At 33.8% G+C, this 21858-nt stretch overlaps 2 protein-coding genes across 4 annotated transcripts; both read left to right on the top strand.

Moving 5' to 3' along the window:
* Positions 1 to 2814: 2814 nt before the first annotated feature.
* LOC149900917 (uncharacterized) lies at positions 2815 to 6520 on the top strand. Its single transcript, XM_090112684.1, has 3 exons — positions 2815 to 3778; positions 4386 to 4546; positions 6407 to 6520. The coding sequence occupies exons 1-3, from the start codon at positions 2815 to 2817 to the stop codon at positions 6518 to 6520; spliced, it is 1239 nt and encodes a 412-aa protein (XP_089968810.1).
* Positions 6521 to 11060: 4540 nt separating this feature from the next.
* Positions 11061 to 20628, top strand: LOC149900916 (uncharacterized). Of its 3 annotated transcripts, none has more exons than XM_090112099.1 (5): positions 11061 to 11249; positions 11428 to 11555; positions 11866 to 12009; positions 12827 to 12879; positions 19349 to 20628. In XM_090112099.1, the coding sequence occupies exons 1-5, from the start codon at positions 11144 to 11146 to the stop codon at positions 20562 to 20564; spliced, it is 1647 nt and encodes a 548-aa protein (XP_089968225.1). In that variant the 5' UTR covers positions 11061 to 11143; the 3' UTR covers positions 20565 to 20628. The 3 variants fall into 3 exon arrangements, with proteins under 3 accessions (XP_089968225.1, XP_089968227.1, XP_089968226.1); XM_090112101.1 differs by lacking the exon at positions 19349 to 20628 and adding an exon at positions 17410 to 18650; XM_090112100.1 differs by lacking the exon at positions 19349 to 20628 and adding an exon at positions 16325 to 17544.
* The last annotated feature ends 1230 nt before the right edge of the window (positions 20629 to 21858 follow it).

Below are 21858 nucleotides of genomic sequence, written 5' to 3'. Positions count from 1 at the left end.
TTTGGTTACACAAAAATATTACTTGAATAAGAATTGTTTTTCCCAAAACATGTCAACTATCAGCCTTATAAAATTATAATTGCCAATATTTTCCATTTTTCGTGCCAACTAAAACTGTATTTAATTAAATAATGATGCATTATTGCACAAACTTCAGCATTTATTGAACGGTTGTAATATTTTTATATACTTTTTTTTAAACAATAATAAATATGACTAAAAAGAACGGTTTACTTCTAAATCGACGAAATATATTATGTATGTACACGCATAATTACTTACATGCATCAAATAGGATAATTATTATAAATTTCATGTTTTTGCCAGGACAAGGATTGTATAAAATAAAAAAGAGCGTGTATGCCGCGCACACGTGGCAGAAGTGAAACTTCTTTGGCAAGATTCAAAGATACCAAAATCGTCGCCTTACTCCATGACGTGACGGCATTCCCATGACGCGATCTTGAAATTTTACTCTCAACGCGCCTAAAGAAGTTTCACTTCAAAAATATCGAAGAATTTTTAGAGCCAAAAAACGGCGCGCGGCTAGTATAATTAATATTAAATAGGTTCATATAGAAAACATGAGACAACATCACAAAAATACTGTGATTTTGTTTACTTCAGCCAAGCTTCCATACTCTGTGATCTCTCACTTTTTACCGCAATGCTTTTAACTTAAACTTTAGTAATAAGTTATTAAGTTGTTAAACCTTTATTTTTTCCATTGAGGTATTATTACTACGTATAGAGAGGACACCACGAACAAAATCTGTGCGACAAGCGCGGCGGCCCGGGGTGGCTAGTGAGTCATACACTTTGTAGATATTCTGCCTCATAATATGTACTTATAAATTAAAACCAATCAATGTAACAAGAAAAAATTGGTTTGAGACGATTGGCTCTAACTCGTGTTACAAATAGTATAGTAGGGATGTCCTCTCTAGTACGTAGTACATAATAAACTCAATGTTTTTTTCGTTAATATTTGTTTAATATTCAATATCGCTGTTGTAAAGTCCATTCCTGTAACGGTTAAGGCTTTATTTCATTTGTAACTTAGCGAGCTTTAATTTAAATATTTTTAGTATTATTTTTTTACGATTTATACAAATATTTTTTTATAACAACCGATTTTTTTATTATTTTTTGTTAAGGTTAGATTTTATTTTTGACCTGCAGCTGCCGATGTGGTTATTTTGTATTGTTTTAAGGGTTCTATATTATACGTACGGGATTTTTAATAATTTTATAAATATACATATATGTAACACATTTAGTTTAAAATGCAAAAAATGAATGTAATATATGTCATAGTGATGTCCAAGTGATTTATTTTTATAAGCACATTTTGCACAAATAATATGTTTGTTATATTATATTGTAATAATTGTATTTCATATATGAATAAGTAAAACTAAATGTATACGTTCAGTTTTTCAAACGATAAACACGATTTTTTTTAAGCATCTTTAATTTAATGTTTTAAAAGGCACTGTAAGTGTAACGCAGGTCTGTTAACAAATTTCTTAGAATTATTTTGTAAATGAAATTATTATATACAACATGTTAATATTACTAATTTAAATAATAAAAGCCGTTTAAATTGTATTTTTGTCTTTTTATTTTTTACCAAAACCTCTTTACCCACATTACTCTAAAAACAACACCTACCTAAAAATTCTGTTATTTTATGAAAAACAATCCACTTTTTTTTTTTTTTTTTTTTAAAAGGCACCCGTCATCACAGGGTGTTCGCGCCACCTCTGGATTATAGTCCAGAGACTTTTTTTGCTTTTTTTTTTTTTTTGTTCAATTTTTAGAAATATTAACATACTGGTAACATATAAATATAAATAATGTACAATTAAAATTATAAGAACTTAAATTAAATTACAATATAAAATAGAATCAAAATTATTAAGTGAAAATTCAATAAAAACACGGCACAAAAACACTCAACTTAATCCTATACTTATCACAGTTAAACTAATATCACACACTATTTCTTTGGTTAACTACGACTACAATATGCTTACAATATTGCATGCAATATGCAAACAATCCACTTGTATAATAAATAAGATACTAGATATTTGTATTATTTTGCTCAGCTATCACATTTTCTAAGTATATAATCCCAAATTAATGGGACAGAAAACTGGGTCATTAATAACCCCCATTCTAAGACAATCACATGAGAGTTTACAAACAGTTAACATTTTCACGAGTTAGTGAACTTCACGCGTCGGCTCCTGTCCTCTGGTGTCGTTAGTGTGAGCACCCAGCACAATTAGGGCTGTGCATTACCAAAATTTTGTTTATTTAGTCTACATACATCAATGTATCTGTTTTGTAGTGTTAGTACTATTCATTAACGATATAAATTATTTTACAACCTAAGCCTACAACCCAAGCCAGGCTACCAAGGATCTATCCCCATGCAGAATGAAAAAAATTGTTAAAACACAGGTTTTAATCATCTATTTGTATAGGAAAAAACGAGTAGCATTATAGAACAAGCAAAAGTCCTAACTTTTAAGATTGCATATTTCAATCTTTGTTTTGTAACCAATTATGTTTCTTTATTTTGCTGTGATACCATTTGATTAAATCGAAATCAGTAACCAGTTACGTATCAGAAATAGGTAAAACAAAAACAATATTTCTTAAGAAAATACGACATTTATTAGTTACACCTACATAAAAATAACACAAAAATATTAAACTCGTCGATAAAGCCCTAGTGTTACACATCAAGACGCAATCCATCACGGCACAGTTCACAACGCGACACTCCTTTCGTACATAATCATGTATTTTATCATCTTTCTTTTCCTTACTGCAACTTCTTGTGAGTGGGTGGAAATATCGCAAACTTATCATAGAAATGAGCCTTCGCGATCAAAACACAAACCTAATAAAAATCGTGTAAATGAAGCAGGCATAAAATACAAGAATGAAACAATAATTCCAAAGTGGGGAAAGGGAACTATAGATAGAGTAGAAAATGTTGGTAATGTAAGAAGAGTTCCATACGCTAGTGTGAAAACAACATCCATAAGACCTTACATGGATGTTATAGAAACTCAGGCACCAGAACCATACAATTATCGATTTCCTTCTAGAGTTTCTGAAACTACGCTGAAGCCAAATGTGTTTGAGGAAGAAGCACATTCTCAAACGACAAGAATAAGAGACAGAACTAAATTTAAAAATTCAACGATTTTTGGCAGTCAGATTTATAAAGAAACTCAGAATAAAATCAATGAAAACTATCGAAATGAACTAACTACTGATACGCCAAATTATCTCATTGATATTCCAACTACTGTAAAAGTTGCACAAAAAATATCGGAGCCAACAACATCTAGAATAAAGCAAGGGATTCGTAGAATATACGTGGATCAAATAAAGAAAAATCCTCCTAGAAACAACGTAGATCTGGAAATAACGACTTCATATTCGACGCCAATAATTCTCCCAAAACGAGAAAATATTATAAAATCTAACTATGATTCAAATATGAACACTGGACAAGAATCAATTAATAAGTTGCAAAATAAAACTGATGAGATAAAGAAACCTACAAATTCGGAAGACAATATTGATAGAAAACCAACTAATGAACAACCCGTGAGCCAGGAAAATAAAATGGAAGGACTGTGGAGAACGATCAAGGTGGTTGCTGAAACAATATCGAAACATAGTCGCAGAACCATAAAAGGAAAACTAAAATACCTTGAAGATTTGAAGGATTCAATTTTAAACAGTATAGGTTTGTATTTACCATATCAATGTAAATGATACAATATAAATCACGAGGTAACGTTTAATCTAATGCTCACATACGTAGTTAATATTTCGTAATTTGCTAATATACAAACAAATCCATACTAATATTATAAATGCGAAAGTAACTCTGTCTGTCTGTCACTCAACTGTTACTCAATCACGCCTTAACTACTGAACCAATTTGCATGAAATTTGGTATAGAGATATTTTGATACCCGAGAAAGGACATAGGATAGGTTTTATCCCGGAAATCCTACGGGAACGGGTTTTTCTTTGAAAACGCGGGCGAAGCCGCGGGCGGAATGCTAGCAAGTTAATAAATATGTCAAACTAGCGGAACCATCGAAACAGTTCCTTTCATTTCCCATTTTTAAGTCCCATAAAGTATATCAAATTTTTCCTAGTAATATCGGATTTGTACGCTCATGGCTCATGGAATCGCTTACTGTTACTACACAATGATAGATACAAATGCTTGTAAAGTTGTAGGTACCCCAATACGCGAGTAACCGCACATTCTCTTTAAGGTTTTATTGTAAGGCACCAAAGAGATAAATAAAACAACCAATTCAACATAACATTTTATTCAGAATATCACATAGACCGCGTGTGGCCGGACGACGAGGTTGACCGGCGGCGTAGCGCGCGGTCCGCGCACGAGCACGGCCACGTCGAGATCCCGTCGTCTGAAAGCGCGTTGATGACCATATCCTTTCTCACGTTCGCTGTATTTCTAATTAAATTGGTTTTGGTAAGTAATACTGCTATGAATACTTTTAACTTGTAATAAAGAATCCTGTAGTTAATTAACAAGTAAAAAAATATTATAAACTAGTTTTCCGCTTTTGTTGTTTAAAACTAAAAACTTAACGAATTATATAGCTATTGAAAGCAACCTCGAGAACCCCGCTATCCATTGGTGAAAACAGAATGAAAAAATGAGCAGTATTTTTTGAGTTTATCGTGAATAGACAGACAGACGGGGCGGAGGACTTTGTTTTATTGTAGTGTTTTTATATTATATACAGGGTGTAATCGTTAAGTGTGCACAAGCGATTATTCCGTAACTATTGCAGATATCAAAAAACTTTAAACTGATATCGAAAGTACTTAACCTAATGAGTAAAATGGCCATAATAAATTTTAAAAAATAAAACGAGAAATAACCAAAAATGTTACATTAAACGCTCCCATACAATTTATTTCCCATACATTTTGTATTCATAGTAGATTTTCGAAGTGACGTCCTTATTGTGCAATACAATGAGGAGGTCTATTTACAGTTTCTAAATGAAATTCCCTCCAAATTTGCGAAGTAATTAAAGCAGAAAACCAAAAAAACAAAAAAAAAGCTAAAATCTTTCATATTAAATGTATAGGTTGATCCAAAAGAAATGATAATTGGGTATTTCCTGTGCACATAAAAATATAAAATAAATGTTTTATGCTTGCTCATGTAATCACTAAGTTATTCACAAAAAAATTATATCTACAGGCCACGTTTCCAAGTATTAACATTAATTTTAATGTGAACAGTGCGAGCCAGAATGTTTCCCGACGAAAAGAAGAAACAACGATTCGACATTTAGAGGGTGAATTTCTAAATTTTTAATGAGATCAGGATAATTTTTTGTCACGATTTGTGACCATGGGCGTTACCTGGGTTCACCATGTTTATGCTGAAACCAAGAAACAATCAATGGCCTGGATGCGAGCTTCCAAAGTGACGGTGAAGATTTTCAAAGTGAAAATTAGTGGGATAGATTAATGCCGTAGTTTTTTGGGACGCTGAAGAAATGTGGAATATTTTAAGAAGGTAGCCACTACTACACAGGGCTCTTACTACACAGGCCAAATTAAAAGATTGCGGGTAGGTTAGTAAGAAAAAGAGACATGGCAAACTTCGGTCTTGAATGTTGGTTCACCAAGACAACGCACCAGATCACAAAGCGTCAGTTGCGATGGCTGCCAATCAAAAATCGGCATTGAAAATGCTTGAACACCCACCCTGTTTGTAAGATCTAGCTCCTAGTTAATTCTATCTCTTACCTCGGCACAAGAAACACCGACGATACAAGAAATTTTAAGACGACAGCGAAGTGATGGCCGATTTTGAGGGGTTTTTGTAGATGAAGTCAAGGTTTTTTTTTTCTAAGTTAAGGAAAAAAAATATCGAAGTATATTATCTAGTTAGAAGACTATCTAGAGAAATACATAATTATTTTAACTGTAATGACCTTGTTTAATATTGATTATCCTTGGATCAACCCATGTACATGGGATATTCATATCTCATACTAAATGTATGGGAGGGTTTAAAGTTAATTTTTTAGATATTTCTCGTATTATTTTTAAAAATTTATTATGGCCATTTTACTCATTAGGTTAAGTACTTTCGATATCAGTTTAAAGTTTTTTGATATCTGTAATAGTTACGGAATAATCGCCTGTGCACACTTAACGATTACACCCTGTATATTATGTATAGCTATAAACATAAACACAATGTTATGTATGAGGTATCTATTTTGTAAGGTATCTTATTTACCGGGAACAACAAAAAACAATAATGATTTTGTGAATTCTTAACGTTTTTTTTTTTAATTTTCAGCAACTCATTCACACATACAAGCAAAAGACGATGATGGTAACACCTGCGATGGTCTCGGCCGTGGGGCGCGCAGCTGCCGCATTCAGACGAAACAGGAAGCATAATCATAATTAAATAAGTGAAATAAAATAAAATATTCTGATTGAAGGCATTTCTGTTTTATTTTATCCCTAAAATATATATCTTTGTATGAACTGGTTAAATCAGACTTTTAATAGAGCCTAGGCTATTAGTGAAACGACTTCTTTTATTAACAAGTTGGCTGCGATATTCACTTGTTGTATAAATAACAAGCTGCGCTCCGCGTATTCACCCGCGTGGCGCCGCTTCTGTAGAGATGCGTGATGATAATATAGCCTTCTTCGATAAATGGGCTAACAAACACTGAAAGAATTTTTCAAATCGGACCAATAGTTATTGAGATTAGCGCGTTCAAACTAACAAACTCTTCAGATTTATTATATTAGTACCTATAGGAGTGTTCGGAGTAAATTTTTTTGGATATTTCCCTTTTTATTTTAAAAAAGTTATTGTAGTCATTTTACTCATTAGTCATTAGGTAAAGGCTGTCGATATCAGTATAAAGTTTTTTGATATCTGCAATACCTAGTTACGGAATAATCGCCTGTGCACACTTAACGATTACATCCTGTATAGCATGAATTTTAAATACAAAGTTAAAAGTGTAATTTTTTTTAAAGTGAAACTTTTATTACATCGTCTCAAACTTTTTGGTCTGTGTAGCGCATGTCGCGTGTATCGCGGCTGCCGAATAGGTAGGGTAACGGCACCAGTGGTCAGCCTCATAACAGCTTTTTGAAGTTTTGACAATTGCCATTTCTACAGCAATCGTCGAATAAAAAAACGTACAACATGTATGGATTAATTGTTTATTGTAGTTTTGAATCAACGTTTATCAAAAACAATAATTCTCTTAGTAAAATATATAATTAATTTTAAACAAAAAATGGCCCAGTGTCCCAGTGAACAGCCTCTAAAAACCAATAAACAGCCTTGTTGAACCCAGTGTTCAGCCTTTAGTAAGTATAACTAATAATGAGATCAAAATAAACAATGTTAAATCAAAATCAACAATATTAATCACATTTTTATAGCAACGATTCACTTAATAAAAAATGTATATTGCACATAATACAAATATTATTTTAAATATACTATTACAATCTCTTTGTGTCTTCTTATTTTATAGGATCTTCTTATTACTTATCATAAAAACAGCAATAATTCTTAAAAAAAAATCAACGATATTAGTATGTATATAATATGTTCTATTGATGTATCAATAATCTTCTATGGCTTCCATGGCAAATGAGAGTTTCTCTGGAGGATACTGCTTTTGCTTTTTTAGCTAAAAAAAGGGAACAATAATAATTTTTGGATATGAATACACATAATACTATTATTTCAGGTAAAACTTAACTAACATGAAGTATTACTTATAGATTTGCACACAAACATTCGCATTTATACTTAAAATTAATATTTCAATAACATCGTGGCTGAATACTGGAGACCCAGTGGTACTCATAGAGACCCAGTGGTCAGCCGCTTGAAAAAAGTATTTTGAAATGCGGCTGACCACTGGTATTTCTAACAATTTAGAAAATCCCAGTAATCAGCCCCGGGGGCTGTCCATTGGATCTTTCATAAAAAATCAGTATCCAATGGTCAGCCCCTCAAATTTTTAAGTAAAAAAACAATATTTTTTATCAAATTTCATAAAATTAAATGCACTAAGTAATGTATAAAGTTATTATCTATAAAACACAATCACCTTTCATACTAAAATATGCTATTTCTCACCTTTCAAAAGAGCACCACGTGAAACAAAAAATATGGCGGACATGACACTTCTGCTCTTGTCGGCGGACAGCACCTGTATGAACGTGTTTACTTCTCTCCCCTGACCCCCTGCCGCTCCTATCGTGTGATGCATGAATCAATAACGAAACGGAGCTTCTATTTAAGTGCGCGTGATTTGATTATTTTGATTACAGCGATATTTATGGCCAATAAACAACGCAATAGGCTGATCACTGGTTCCTGGCTGACCACTGGTGCCGTTACCCTATACCTACTCGGCAGCCGACCGTCACGCGACATGCGCTACACAAAGCAGTGTTTGGAACCGTTCGAACAGTTTCACTTTTACCGTGGTTTCATAAAACCACACAACATTTTTTATTCCTGTAGAAAGGATTTTGGCCTATGATAAGTAGGGTAATGAGACATCGAGGTTTCTTGGATAACTCATAAACTTAAGAACTACAAAGACATTCAACTAAGTACATCTATATCATAGGAATTTTGAATCTTCATTGTTGTAATAACATATTAAAATATCTATTGAATTGGCTTTCTTATATGTATTTAAAACGTGTTGTATTTTGCACGCCTCATAAGCGAAGCGTTGAGGTGGGTACTACTGTCACTTCGCGCAAAACATCTGATTTTTCAAACTTAAAATGTCTTTATGTATCATACATTGCACTTGTAAGATAATACATACACACACATATTAAGAAAAAACACTATTTTTAACGTTCATGATATTATTGATGTCATTTTTGTTATTTAAACTAGTTAAAAAACAGTTTAAAAAAGTTCTGTCTTGGACGTCCGTGTGTCTGTATGTGCGGATCCTTTTTCTTGTTAACACTTTACTAATCGAGTCTTTTTTTTTCTCTTACGCTTGAGTATGCTCAGGACTCGGAGCAATTTAACAAGCCTGGAGAAGTAACAATTAATTGAACAATACAGCACTAGTTTGGCCTTTTTGGCTTATGGCAAAATGTCATGCGAAAAAAGAGGATAGATATATGTCAGTTCGACAGTTTGAAATGACATGTGCTCATTTCAATTTGTTTTAGTGACCAGTCTGGTCACTAACGCATGGTGATTTTAATTATTGTTTTTGAAGTGAAAAACGTGTTTTCTAGTTTCTTAAGTTATTTTCTGAAAAGATAATTTACTAAAGATTACATGGCTTGTGTTGTTCACGGCTGCAAAAGCCGTAGTACTGGGAAATCGGATGAAGATTGGAATTTGTCTTTTCACAGGTTAGTGTTTTGATCAATTTTTTTGTTAATTGTATTATAAATAAGTAAATTTACGTTATTTTCATAATCATCTATGTTTTATCTAACCGTAATCATTGAAATGAAATCATAATCAGCTTAGTTTTTAGAAAAAATGCAAAATATAACTTCCATAGTGTTGTGCAATTATCGATACTTGAGTAGGTACGAAGTACTTCATTGATAATGACTGCTTTAGGTTAGGAGAAAAAAAAAGGTATTTAAGTATGGATTTTATTGTTATTTGCAGGTTTCTGGCTTGAGAAAAATTAAAAGATGTTTGGGTTAAAGCTATAGCAAAGGGAAAATTGGAAGCCTTCAAAACATTCTCGGCCTTGTTCAAATCATTTCGAATCAGACGGGAAGAAAAGTAAAGTGCTTTGCAGAGATGCTGTGCCACAAGTTTAAGGTGGCATCTATTTTAAATAATAAATATTGTAATTTGTTAATTAAGTATCGAAATAAAATGTTGTAAAAAAATTTTTTAAATTTTATTTGTTTTATTTGAAGCAATTTATTTTAAACTTTTACCAATTTTTTCCTGTGGGAATGAGTTATTTTCCCGCGGTAAATTGTAGCCTATATGTTATTCTGATGTTTAATCTATAATATGTATAATTGTAAAGTTCCATAAAAACTCATTCAGTAGTTTTTTCGTGAAAGAATATCAAATGTCCATTCTTATATATTTTTGCTTTTATAATATTAGTAGGATACGATTATTGATTTGTAAAAAGATCAACCAGGTGGAAGTCAGATTCGCGCACGAAGGGTTCCGTATAATTCTATGAATGAATCTATGAAAACAGGAAAAAATAGGTACGTACCTTTTTACGAAACCATAAAAAACAATCGAAACCGAAATACCTAATAATATTTTTTTATAAATACCACTACCATACAATGCAAGGCAGTCAATACGCATCGTAAATGAATAATTCCAAATTAAACGAATCTTAAAATTTGGAATTACCTATCCATAATTCAAAATTAAAAGGATCTTAAATTATCTTCAAGCAATTTTATAACTTAATTTTTTTATTTATCGATATTTTAGTATTCGATAAAGTGGCAAGCACTACCTTTTTAGAACAAAAAGTGGCTACATGTGGATTTGAATGCCAAGCCGATAACAGTGTGTTGTCTCTTTCTATCGCATTAATTAGGGTATTGAATAAAAGAGAGCCACTATATAAGAAACGTTCAATTAATTGTTACTTCTCCAGGCTTGATAATTGCTCCGAGGCTCAGGAATAGAACCCTTTCATTTTTCAGGGTCTGATTCGATGTGGTTTAATTGTTATTAAATAAACAAAAATAATAATTAATAAATATTTATTAAAAAAAAATTATGAGGCGTGCACTTTTGGATTTTCCAAATTATTTCAAAATTGTACCGAATAAATTATATGTTCAAAAGACTGGTATCTAAAGTCAAGATCGTAATAAACAAAACAAAGATGTCAAATTTGACATCACATAACACATTTGACATTTATGTCTGCTGTGAGCTGTCTCAATGCAATGAGCAATCAGGCATCAGCATTGTTTTGGAATTTGGATCAATATTCGTTTATTTGTATTATAACAAAAATTTTATATGCAATCAATTATACTAGAATATTAGATCTATATAAATATGGATAACGAAGTAAACAATGAGATTATTATTATAGATGCTGCAGGTCCCAGTAATGTACTGATCGAGAGATTAGATGAAAATTGTCAGCAAGCTGTTTCTAGCGGTATGAATAAATAATAAAATATCTGCGACATGTTTTTAGGAATTTCATTATTCATGACTTAATTTTATTACCTTACTATCTAATACTGTTAAGTTTATGACAATAGTTTGTTACAATTGAAGATAGCTTCAATTTTAAAAGATTTTTATACTTATTTTAATTAATATGTTGATTCCAGTACCGGAAGATTTTAGTTTTATGTGCCGAATATGCGCTCTGAAGACACGTAACATCATGAACCTGTTTCGAAATGAAGGAGCTGACCAAAAACTTGTGGAAAAAATTAACAAATACTTACCCATAAAAGTATGTTTAGTATTTTATCATTGTATAGGACGACTTTAAATATAATAGAATTATATAATGAATATTAATAAACAAAATAGAAAAATACTTCTCACACGCTATAGGTACTTTGCATTACTACATTACCAACCATATTATGGTATGCTTAATCCAAAAGTTTAGTTTTTTCTAAGTTCTATCTAAATTGTTAAATATATTTTATTAATATTATAAGTAGAAATTATTGTCATACTATTTACAATTAAAAAAATGTATTGTTCATCAAACTGTTACATAAAGTATTTATAAATAATGAAAAAAAACAATCTAGGTGTCACAAGGAGATGGGTTGCCAGAAGTGATATGCTACCAGTGTTCCAATGCGTTGCTGGCGTGGGAGGAGCTAGTGGAGTGCTGCACGCAGGCCGACGCCTCTTTTAGGAAACGATTAGCACTCGCTGCACAGGGAAATGCGGTGAGATATGATATTTTATTAATGTTTATGTCATTCTTAGCTTTATTTATTATACATTAAAATTTTTACTCATTTATTAAAAAAAGATTTACAGTAAAAGTTCTTTATTCGCGGGCAATAGGTTCCGTCAATGTGCCGCGAATAGAGAAACCGTGAATATGGAATGGTAATTTGTATGGGGTTATAGGGGATACGTTCCTGGGTGACGAATCAAGGAAGCAAATACATATAGAAATCAGTTTTATTTAAATTTTTGACCATACATATTTATTAATTACCATTTAATTAGGTATTATCTTCAGGTTGAGGCAATGGCTTGGCACTTTTTACTCGTTTTTTAGTCGATATTATAAATTCGTAGTTGTAGTTCAGGCGTTTACTAAGGATAACGATTGATTTTTATTTAGGTAAATACATATATGTAAGTACCGATGTACCGATTCAATCCGCGAATAAAGAATTTTGGGCCGCGAATATAGAAATTAGGTCGCATTTTTTCCATCCGCGAATAGTGAAACCGCGAATGAAGGAAGCGCGAATAAGGAACTTTGACTGTATTAAACTCAAACATTTATTTATTCAATAAGACAACTTCTAGAAGCACTTTTGAATCGTCATTACATATTATTTTTAACATTTACCACCGATTTGGAAAGCAGTATCTACGGAGAAGAACCAGAATTATATTATACAATCAATTTACATTACCTTTATTTATCTCTTCATAACATGGGCTGGATGCTGAAAAAGTTATTTATTTCATGCTAGAATTCAGAATTATTTGATATTTTTAAAAATATAAGTTAAATTATTACAGATGTCATCAACAAGCAAAGGTGCCGTTAATCATTTGGATGAAGATAGCCTGAAGTGAGTATAAGTTTCAATGTTTCAAAAGTAGTCAATGTTTCCTTCTGTTATATTTTATTTTCATGCATTGTATAAAGTATGTCTGAGAGTAAGTTTTATGGAGAATAAATGATTCCTCAATTTCCACTTACAAAACCAAATTATTTCTTTGAGAATTAATTTTCGATCTTTCTAGCTTAAGGGCTTGGTCTAGTAGTGCAAACAAATGCATCCTGTCATCCTATATGTAAATAATACAAATGTACTAAGGGAAAGTTGCTCCACTTAATTTTTAAAAATTAAATCATTCGTATGCATAATTTAATATTCGTAATAAGTACCAAAAATGACAATTTGAAACAATTTTCGTGAAAATTACACCGGGTGATTTTTTTTTATCAGTACACAAAATTTGCGAATACTTTCTATTGATATCTTCAACTTCATGTTTATATAACTGATCAACTTTTACAAAGAAATTTGGACGAAATATAAAAAAAAATAAGCTTTCCATACAAAATGCATAACTCTATACATTTTTTTCGACCTAAGTTTCTTAGTGAAAGTTGTTCAGTTTAACTAATAAAACGGATACTTAAACAAATTTTGTATATAATAAAAAAAATGTAATGTTTGTGTTAAAAAATTATAAAATAGAAAAATACGCAAATGAAAACAAAAGATATTTATTTCTGACTAGCTTCCGCCCGCGACTCCGTCCGCGCGGATGTCGGTCTTCGCGTCTTCTACAGATTTATTATATTATGTATATCTAATATATAGATTTATATTGATAAACCTAATAAATCTTTTGCTAGCATTCTGATGCTTTATCGGTTGCACTGGATTTATCTCTTTTTTTTTTCAATCGCTTGAATGATATAGGATGGGTCCTTGATGGGCATCGAATGCTGAAGTCTCGAATCAATCAATTCTGACAGTAGCCAATTTATGTAAAATCTTGATAATGGTCCATCATTTTATTTTGCCTAAACGTTACATACTTTTTTATATATTCTATTTTTAACGAATGATTCACTCCAGTCCAAACAGCAAATAAGCAGACTTCTGCTTCTGCAACGTTTAGTTGTCCCTGAATTTGGAAAAAATAGTCATGATTCTTATCTATGAAAAAAGTGTTATTTTTAGCATTGTATTTCAAATATTAAATTTTTTATTTTTAACTGCATCTACCGCATTCATGTCTTTTGCCGGAATTAGACATTTAACTTCTACTAGTCCCATTTTCCCTTTTTGATACGGGAGTGTATAAAGTAAATTTTTTAGATATTTCTCGTTATACTTTTAAAAAGTTATTATTGTCATTTTGCTCATTAGGTAAAGTAATTTCGATATCAGTTTTAAGTTTTTTGATACCTGCAATAATAACGTCATAATCGCCTGCACATACTTCGATTACACCCTGTATACAATCCACCATCCACATTCATAATGTTTTCCTGTCCTCCTCTCCTTTACGCTGTTCACCGATACATTTTAAATGAGTAAATCTGCTACCACTGAAGGATGTTTCATTGTGATCAGCAAATTTTCACCACTGTTGTCGATTATTTGTTTTTCATTTTTAATCAGCAATTGGGAATCATCAGTTTTGTTTTTTGCAGATTGGTGATGTACCCTAACAATACGTCGAAAAGGGAAAGCATCAACGAATTATCGTTTTCGTCCTCTTTTTTTATTCTTCGCGTTCTCAACACCCACTGAATTTTCTATGTTATTGTGATCTTCCATTACATCTGAGTTTTGATGATGTGATGATAATCCATTCGTTTTAATATTGGTACTTAAAGTTGGTGGACTAAACTAGAAATGGCGGACTAAATTTGTCAGCGCGTCTGTAAGATCAGAATATAAAACCAACATCCTGTATTTAAGTTACAAAATTAATAATCAAACAACATGCCGCTACGTTGAAAATGACTAGAAGAAAAAATTAAAACACCTCGGCATATAATTTTGGAGTCAACAAATCATTTTCCTAGGGGATTTCCCCGGATGAACTTGGGAAGTTCAAGTTCTCAATACAAGTTTATATTATATTTATGAAACCACGGTAAAAGTGAAACTGTTCGAACACTGCTTTGTGTAGCGCATGTCGCGTGTCGGTCGGCTGCCGAGTAGGTATACCTACCTACTCGGCAGCCGCGATACACGCGACATGCGTTACACAGACCAAAAAGTTTGAGACGATGTAATAAAAGTTTCACTTTAAAAATTATATTATAAGAAAATTTATGAGCTTACTTTAGTTTTAAAGAAATATACATCCCTTTACTGATACTCCGTAAAATAAAGAAATTGTTGCCAATCAACTTTGCAATCTATTTGGTTTCATTAACTTTATGTTCGAAGATAATTTTTTTTCTAGTAGTTACACGCGTATTTTTTCGTTTATTTTCCATATCGAAATCAAATGTTTAAAAATACGAATATTTGCACAAAACTAAGATAAAAATAATCAATTAACAAAAATATTAAATTTAATGAAGTAGAGCAACTTTCACTTCGGTATGAAGGAAAATCGAGCGTAGAGCACACGTCAGAACGCTCCGGCCCAAGGAGCGCGACTAAAGAAATTCGCTAGGATTTTTCCTAATTATTTTAAATATTTAAAGAATTATCAAAATTCAAAAAAAATTTTTTTTAAAGGATTAATACTCATTGGTCTTCAACCAACTCGAATAAATTAATGGAAAAAATAACTTTTAGCAGTATTTATCAATAGATTTTGTAAGGCAAAAAATGGGAAATTTAATGAATTTATAACGTTCTAATTAGGAAAATCATAAGTTGTTCGGCAATTGTATTCAGCAGTTTTTAATAACGACTATATAAGGATAATAATGCGCTGATCAGATTGTGTAAATTGTAATCGGTTGCAACGTAGTGAGTGCACAAACTTAGCTCGAAATGTCTTTGGGGGAAAGAGACTTATCTTGAAGGCCTGATTAAGGTAACATAAAGTAACTTTATAAATGTGAAAAAATTCACGCGCATTTCTTATATAACACTAATTGATAAACAAGAAAAAAAAATTCAGTTTATCATTTCATTAGCCGGGAAAAAATTGTCAAATAACTTGTTGAAAACGCAATTTTGCTAGACTGCAGCCTTAACAGGTGTCTTTCACCTGGGTGGAGTAACTTGCCAATGCTAATTAGTATGTAATGTTATAACTTCACTCAAAAGTTGATTGCATAAAGCATGCTCTCAGATAGTATTTCACCCAGATTGTAACGCTAATCTTATTTTTCTTCTCTTCTTTTATTTTACCGTTTTCTATCTGCATTTAAAATTTAGTATTGTGGTGTCTCTTTATTGTCCACATGTGTTAAGGAATTCCTGTACAGCTTTACAATTAAGTTGCTATATTCAGATCAAATATTGTTCTCAAATGTTAGGGATACATGTTTTTTTGTGAACTAAGCAGTACACGCGTTTTCAGATATAAAAGATCCGTCCTGTTTCTAACAATGGTAGATAATGTACTGACGGATTATTTCAATAATAACGACATAGACATAGATAACGATTGGGAATATGTGTGCCAAAAGTGTGCCGACAAACCTGTTTCCAAGAATATACAATGTTTAAGTGAACACTTGAAAACAAAACACGCTTCTGAACTTCACAATCGAGAAACTATAGCTGCATTTATTGAAAATCATACGACATTCGAAGAAGCACTCGAAAGCGACGATGAATTCGACGAGATTAGCGCAGACAAGCCTAAAGAAAACAAGAAGATATACTCTCGCGATGTTGTCTGTTTCTACTGTGACTGCGCCTTCACGTCCACCAGGAGACTGATTCACCATCTCAACCAGCATCTCGAGATCCCGCCGGACGGGGGGCTGCTGTGTTGCGGGAACATCTATGACGACCTTCACTTTTTCGAGTTTCATGTAAGTGATAAACATACTGTCAAAAAGGTGAATGCTCACTTGTGCAAAGCTTGCGGCTATTCCGCGACGAATAAGGGGAATTTGAAGGAGCACATCGATAATGAACACAGGAAATATGAGCTAGAAAAGAAGGAGAAAAAGAAAACGAAGTTTGGACCGAAAAATCAAAAGAACTTCCCGGCCGTGTGCCCGGAATGTAACAAAACATTCTCAAATAAATACAACATGCACAGCCATATGAAATTGCACCAAGATCAGAAGTTTGAGTGCGCGAAATGCCTCAAGTCGTATCGTTCTAAAGGTGCTTTAGTGCAGCATATGGAAGTCGTTCACGAAGGGAAACTGAAGCACGTGTGCTCGACCTGTGGGGAAGCGTTCCCGACCCGCGTGGACCGCGACGTGCACGCGCGCCTGCACACCGGCGACACGCCCTACGAGTGCGAATATTGCGGGAAGGCGTACCGGGCTAAGAACACGCTAAGAGCCCATATTCAAATACATCTAGATATAAGAAAATTCGAATGCAAAATCTGCTCGAGGAAGTTCAGAAAGATCGCGCACTTGAAATACCATGTATCCACGCACAGGACCAAAACTTGAATAACCCGGACTTTTTTTGTTGCAGATGGATAGACAGTACAGAGTATCACATAAATGGAGACGATAACCTAAAATATGAAACCGAATTTAGTAACGAAATAATGAACGGCTCGGATACATCTGCAGACAACGATTCTGACAAGGAACCTCTTTCCAACATTGCCACTAGAAAGATGAGTGCGGCGTATGACAGATTTTACAACGCTCTAGTCAATTTTCGAAATCATTTTGTAGAAGAGCACAAAAAAGAATGTAACTATCCAGATTTCACCGAGTCGAGCTCAGAAGAAGAGGCGGCGGACGGTTTTGACGTGGATTCGTATGACGATTTAACGCTGTGCAACATGCGAAGGGACAGGATGGATGACGAGACGAGATTGGAACTGAATGAAGTGCAAACGAAAGTGAACGGAAAAGTGTTTTACACGTGTAAAATATGTGGGAAAAATCTGAGCTCATCTCACACGTATCTGTTTCACAAGAAGATTCACACCGGGGAGCGGCCCTGCGTGTGTCACGTGTGCGGCAAGACCTTCCGAGCGCCGAACGGTCTACAGAGACACTTGAAAGAGACGCACGAGAAAGTTAAAAGTTACGTGTGTGCGATTTGTGCCAAGACATTCGTGAACTCGCAGAACTTACGGCAGCATATGAGGATACACACCGGCGAGCGGCCTTACGTTTGTTCGCAATGTGGGAAACGGTTCACGCAGAGCGGTTCGCTGCACGTTCATTTGAAGACTCACACCGATCTGTTTCCATTCAAATGCACTGAATGCGGAGCCCATTTCCGGTTGCGGGCCGGGCTCACGAAGCACAAGCTGAAGCACACGGGCGAGCGGCCGCACGTGTGTGCCAACTGCGGGAAAGGTTTCCGCCAGAAACACGAGTTAAATAGTCACGTGCTGACGCACAGCAACGCTAAGCCCTTCTCGTGCACAGTTTGCGGCGCCACGTTCCGCCAGCGGCGTGCTCTGAGACATCACATAAAACGCTTGCACGAAACTAGAGACGTATCCTGTCACGTATACTCACAAGTACCTTACTGAATGTAGTTTAATGACATTAATGTTAATTTGTGTATTGTAATATTTTACAAAGACTGTTAGCCAAATATATTTATTATTGCCATATAGTCAAACTTTCATTGTTCTTTTTTTATTTCCTTACTCACAATATTTTATTTCTTAACCATCATTTTTTAAAATTACTCAGAACAGCTGTAGTAAATTAATGATTTCTATATATAATCCAGTATTTCCTACCATAACCCTATTTCCTTGTTCTCAGTGTTGTTATTTTTCAGTTTTGCAATAAAGGAGATTAAAAAGGAAGTCCGTCCAGTAAATGGTTCGACAGAAAACAAGACTAGCACCACTAGATTATACTCGTTAACAAAAAGTGGAAAGAAATATACGATTTGCGAAATTTGTAATAAGGAAGTAATGATTTCCTCCTGGAAAAGGCACGAGAGATCGCACCTTGAAGAAAAGAGTTACAGCTGCGATACATGCGGGCTGGGCTTTAAAGACAGCGGTAACTTGGCGCGCCACAAACAAGCCATACACAATAACCACAGACCGCACACCTGCACGATTTGCTCCAAGAAATTCTCCAGAAATGGCCACCTTCAAGAACACTTAAAAACCCATTCCGATAGCAGAAACTACGTTTGTGATCTGTGTGGCAAAGCATCCAAATCCAGCAATGCTTTGAGGATGCATAGAAAAATCCATGTGGACGTGCATGCATTCCAATGTTTATTTTGCTGGGCCAAATTCAAACGAAAATCTGAACTCTACGCTCACGTTACCGTGCACACGGGGGAAAAGTCCCACGCTTGCAAGTGTGGCAAGACGTTTAGACTTCGAAGCCAACTCAATAACCACGCCCGTACACACAAAACCGAGGAAATTTAACGTGAAAACTAGCTAAGTGGTAAATAATGTACGGTTTTGTTGCAGGTTTAAGAAAATGCTCGCTGAACCGCCGCCATTCACGGAAACGGATATGAATGTGAAATCGCAAGATAAAAGATGTAATTATTGTAATGCGGACAATTTCGCCTATTTCGAAATATATTACACAAAATGTCCAAAAGACAACTTGCTCAAAATATGTCTTTCATGTGGACGCGGGTATCCCATAAAAGAAGATATTGAGATAACGTTTCAACAATCCGGTTGGAGGTTGCTTCCTAATACCGTCATTCCCTCGAATGTGAATCTGATGTCTAATTTAAGAATAAGCAACATTGAAATCCAAAATCATGAAGAACTTAATACTTGTGAACCGAATAACACATTTAATTTTGAACCGGCAAGTGCAGAAAATATTCTATCAGAATCACACGACGAAATAAACGTAGAAATCAGTAATCATGAGGAAAATAATTGTAGTTCAATAAATACTTCGACAATGATTGATGTACCGGTTAATAGCGAGATCATTGAGTTATCTTCCAACGCGAGTAGAGATGCAAGTGAAGCCAATTGTGCAGAGAATGAGTTCTCAGACCACAGCGACGTGGAGTCATTCGCACAACTACCAGACTCGGTGTTCGAAGCAATAGAAGACACGCAGGACAGTATAGACAACCAAGACGAGGGAAAATATACCCAAAGTCAAGCACAAGAGAGTTCAAAACGGAAATCTCGCACATGTCCCATCTGTGGCAAAGTATACACAGCGTCATCTAGCTACTTCTATCACAAAAAGCACTTTCACGGGAGAGTTAAGAATTATAGCTGCGACGTGTGCGATAAAAAGTTTGGAACGAGAAGCGATTTGGTTCAACACGGTGCAGTACACACTGGTGAGCGTAAATTCGCTTGCAGTATGTGCGAAAAGAGGTTTCGGTCAAAAGCGAGTAGATACATCCACGAACAGACACACAAAGGTGTGAAAGTCCACAAGTGCACTAAATGCGAGCGTTCGTTCCGCTGGATCGCGCACTTGACGAGACACATGCAGCGGCATGACGCGGTGAAGGCGCATGCGTGCGCGGTGTGTGGCCGCGCCTTTACGATCCGATGCGATCTGCTCAGACATGCGCGTACGCACACAGTTGGCAGCTATCAATGCGAGAAGTGTGACGTGAAGTTTGCGCAGATGAGGTACTTGAAAGCGCACATGGTGAAAAAACACGGCGTTGTTTTGAAATCAGGGAGTGATGAATAGTTAAATTCTAAATTATTAATGTTAGAAACTAATCCGCCTTAATGTAACTACAGTGTAGTGCGAATAAAAAAAGCCAATTTAGAACTGTAATGTATAGATAAATAAATATATTTTTTACATTATTTTGTGGTTTTATTTTCGCCGTTACTATCCCAAATTCACCTACTGTCCGCTAAAGAGAACAATGTCCTTAAAAATATGACCTACTAAATAAATATTTATGAATATTAACAAGGTATAATACAATAATTTTTAATAAAGATAAAGTCAAATTAAATAATTTATTAATTGGACGCTATTTACATATTAACGTACACAATAATTTTGATCAATAAATTTAACAATTCAATGAGATTAATTTAATTTCACTATAATATTCTTAATCTAGACCATTATCACAAATAATCATAATTTACTTACAGTTAATTATAAATTTTTAGTAATACTAAATAACTAAAAATTATATAAAATAAAGGTAACAACTATGTTTTTTTTATTATTTATTGAGGCTCACAGCCACAGCTAACAACACAGGTTTAAAAAAAAATACGGGTTGCACTCCGGGAGTGCCGGCAGAAGTGAAAACTAGATTATTAACGTTCAGCATGTTTGATATTTTGGAATGGTATCCGTCGCATGGAATATAAGGGCTAAAAAAAATCCGTCTTACGCTTTTTCGATCAGGCCACGTGTCCTGACGCGAGTTTAAGATTTTATACCCAACGCCGCTAAAGAAGTTTTCACTTCAAAAAAGCCGGCCGAATTGATAACCTCGTCCATTTTTATGAAGTCGGTTAAAAAAACATCAAACAAAGCATTTTATGTCCTACTTATTAATATTTTGTTGCCAACCTTAAAATAATAATTAGCCTGTATTTTTTTTATATTACATAATATTTTTTGATAATACAACAATACATTTCTGTTAGCAATTTTGGCTGAAACGAATCAATGCATTTTAAAAAGTAAGTAATGTTCAACTTTTATAATATTTATTAATAAATATCAAATTCAGTCATTTTACACTGAAAATTTATTTTATTAAGTCGTACAATATTACTATTTCTATCAGGAACAGATAATCAAGACAAATACCGTATAATACTATCATTGAAAATAATAAATTAAATCCGAAGCTGTAGTGACATTTTGATATGGCAACATTTAAAAGCATATGATAGACATTAATTCATTTTTATCTTAAATAAATAAGGAGTGTAGAGGTAAGAACGATTTTATGTGAAAATAAGAAAAAAACTTTACTGTGTCAACACAACAAACAAGTCTACTGTGT

This window comes from Colias eurytheme, chromosome 18 (genome assembly GCF_061535395.1).
Source record: "Colias eurytheme isolate Ceu_HAF_F1 chromosome 18, ilColEury1 Martin Lab GWU primary, whole genome shotgun sequence".
NCBI lineage: Eukaryota > Metazoa > Arthropoda > Insecta > Lepidoptera > Pieridae > Colias > Colias eurytheme.
Note: the sequence above shows the minus strand (reverse complement) of the source record. Positions and strands in the feature narration are given on the sequence as shown.

Excerpts from the sequence above, each read along its gene's own strand:
- LOC149900917 (XM_090112684.1), top strand. The coding sequence starts at position 2,815 with ATGTATTTTATCATCTTTCTTTTCCTTACTGCAACTTCTTGTGAGTGG. Across the intron at positions 3,779-4,385 it reads TTCAATTTTAAACAGTATAG|AATATCACATAGACCGCGTG; the intron begins GTTTGTATTTAC and ends CATTTTATTCAG. Across the intron at positions 4,547-6,406 it reads TTCTAATTAAATTGGTTTTG|CAACTCATTCACACATACAA; the intron begins GTAAGTAATACT and ends TTTAATTTTCAG.
- LOC149900916 (XM_090112099.1), top strand. The coding sequence starts at position 11,144 with ATGGATAACGAAGTAAACAATGAGATTATTATTATAGATGCTGCAGGT. Across the intron at positions 11,250-11,427 it reads TCAGCAAGCTGTTTCTAGCG|TACCGGAAGATTTTAGTTTT; the intron begins GTATGAATAAAT and ends TGTTGATTCCAG. Across the intron at positions 12,010-12,826 it reads TCGCTGCACAGGGAAATGCG|ATGTCATCAACAAGCAAAGG; the intron begins GTGAGATATGAT and ends AAATTATTACAG.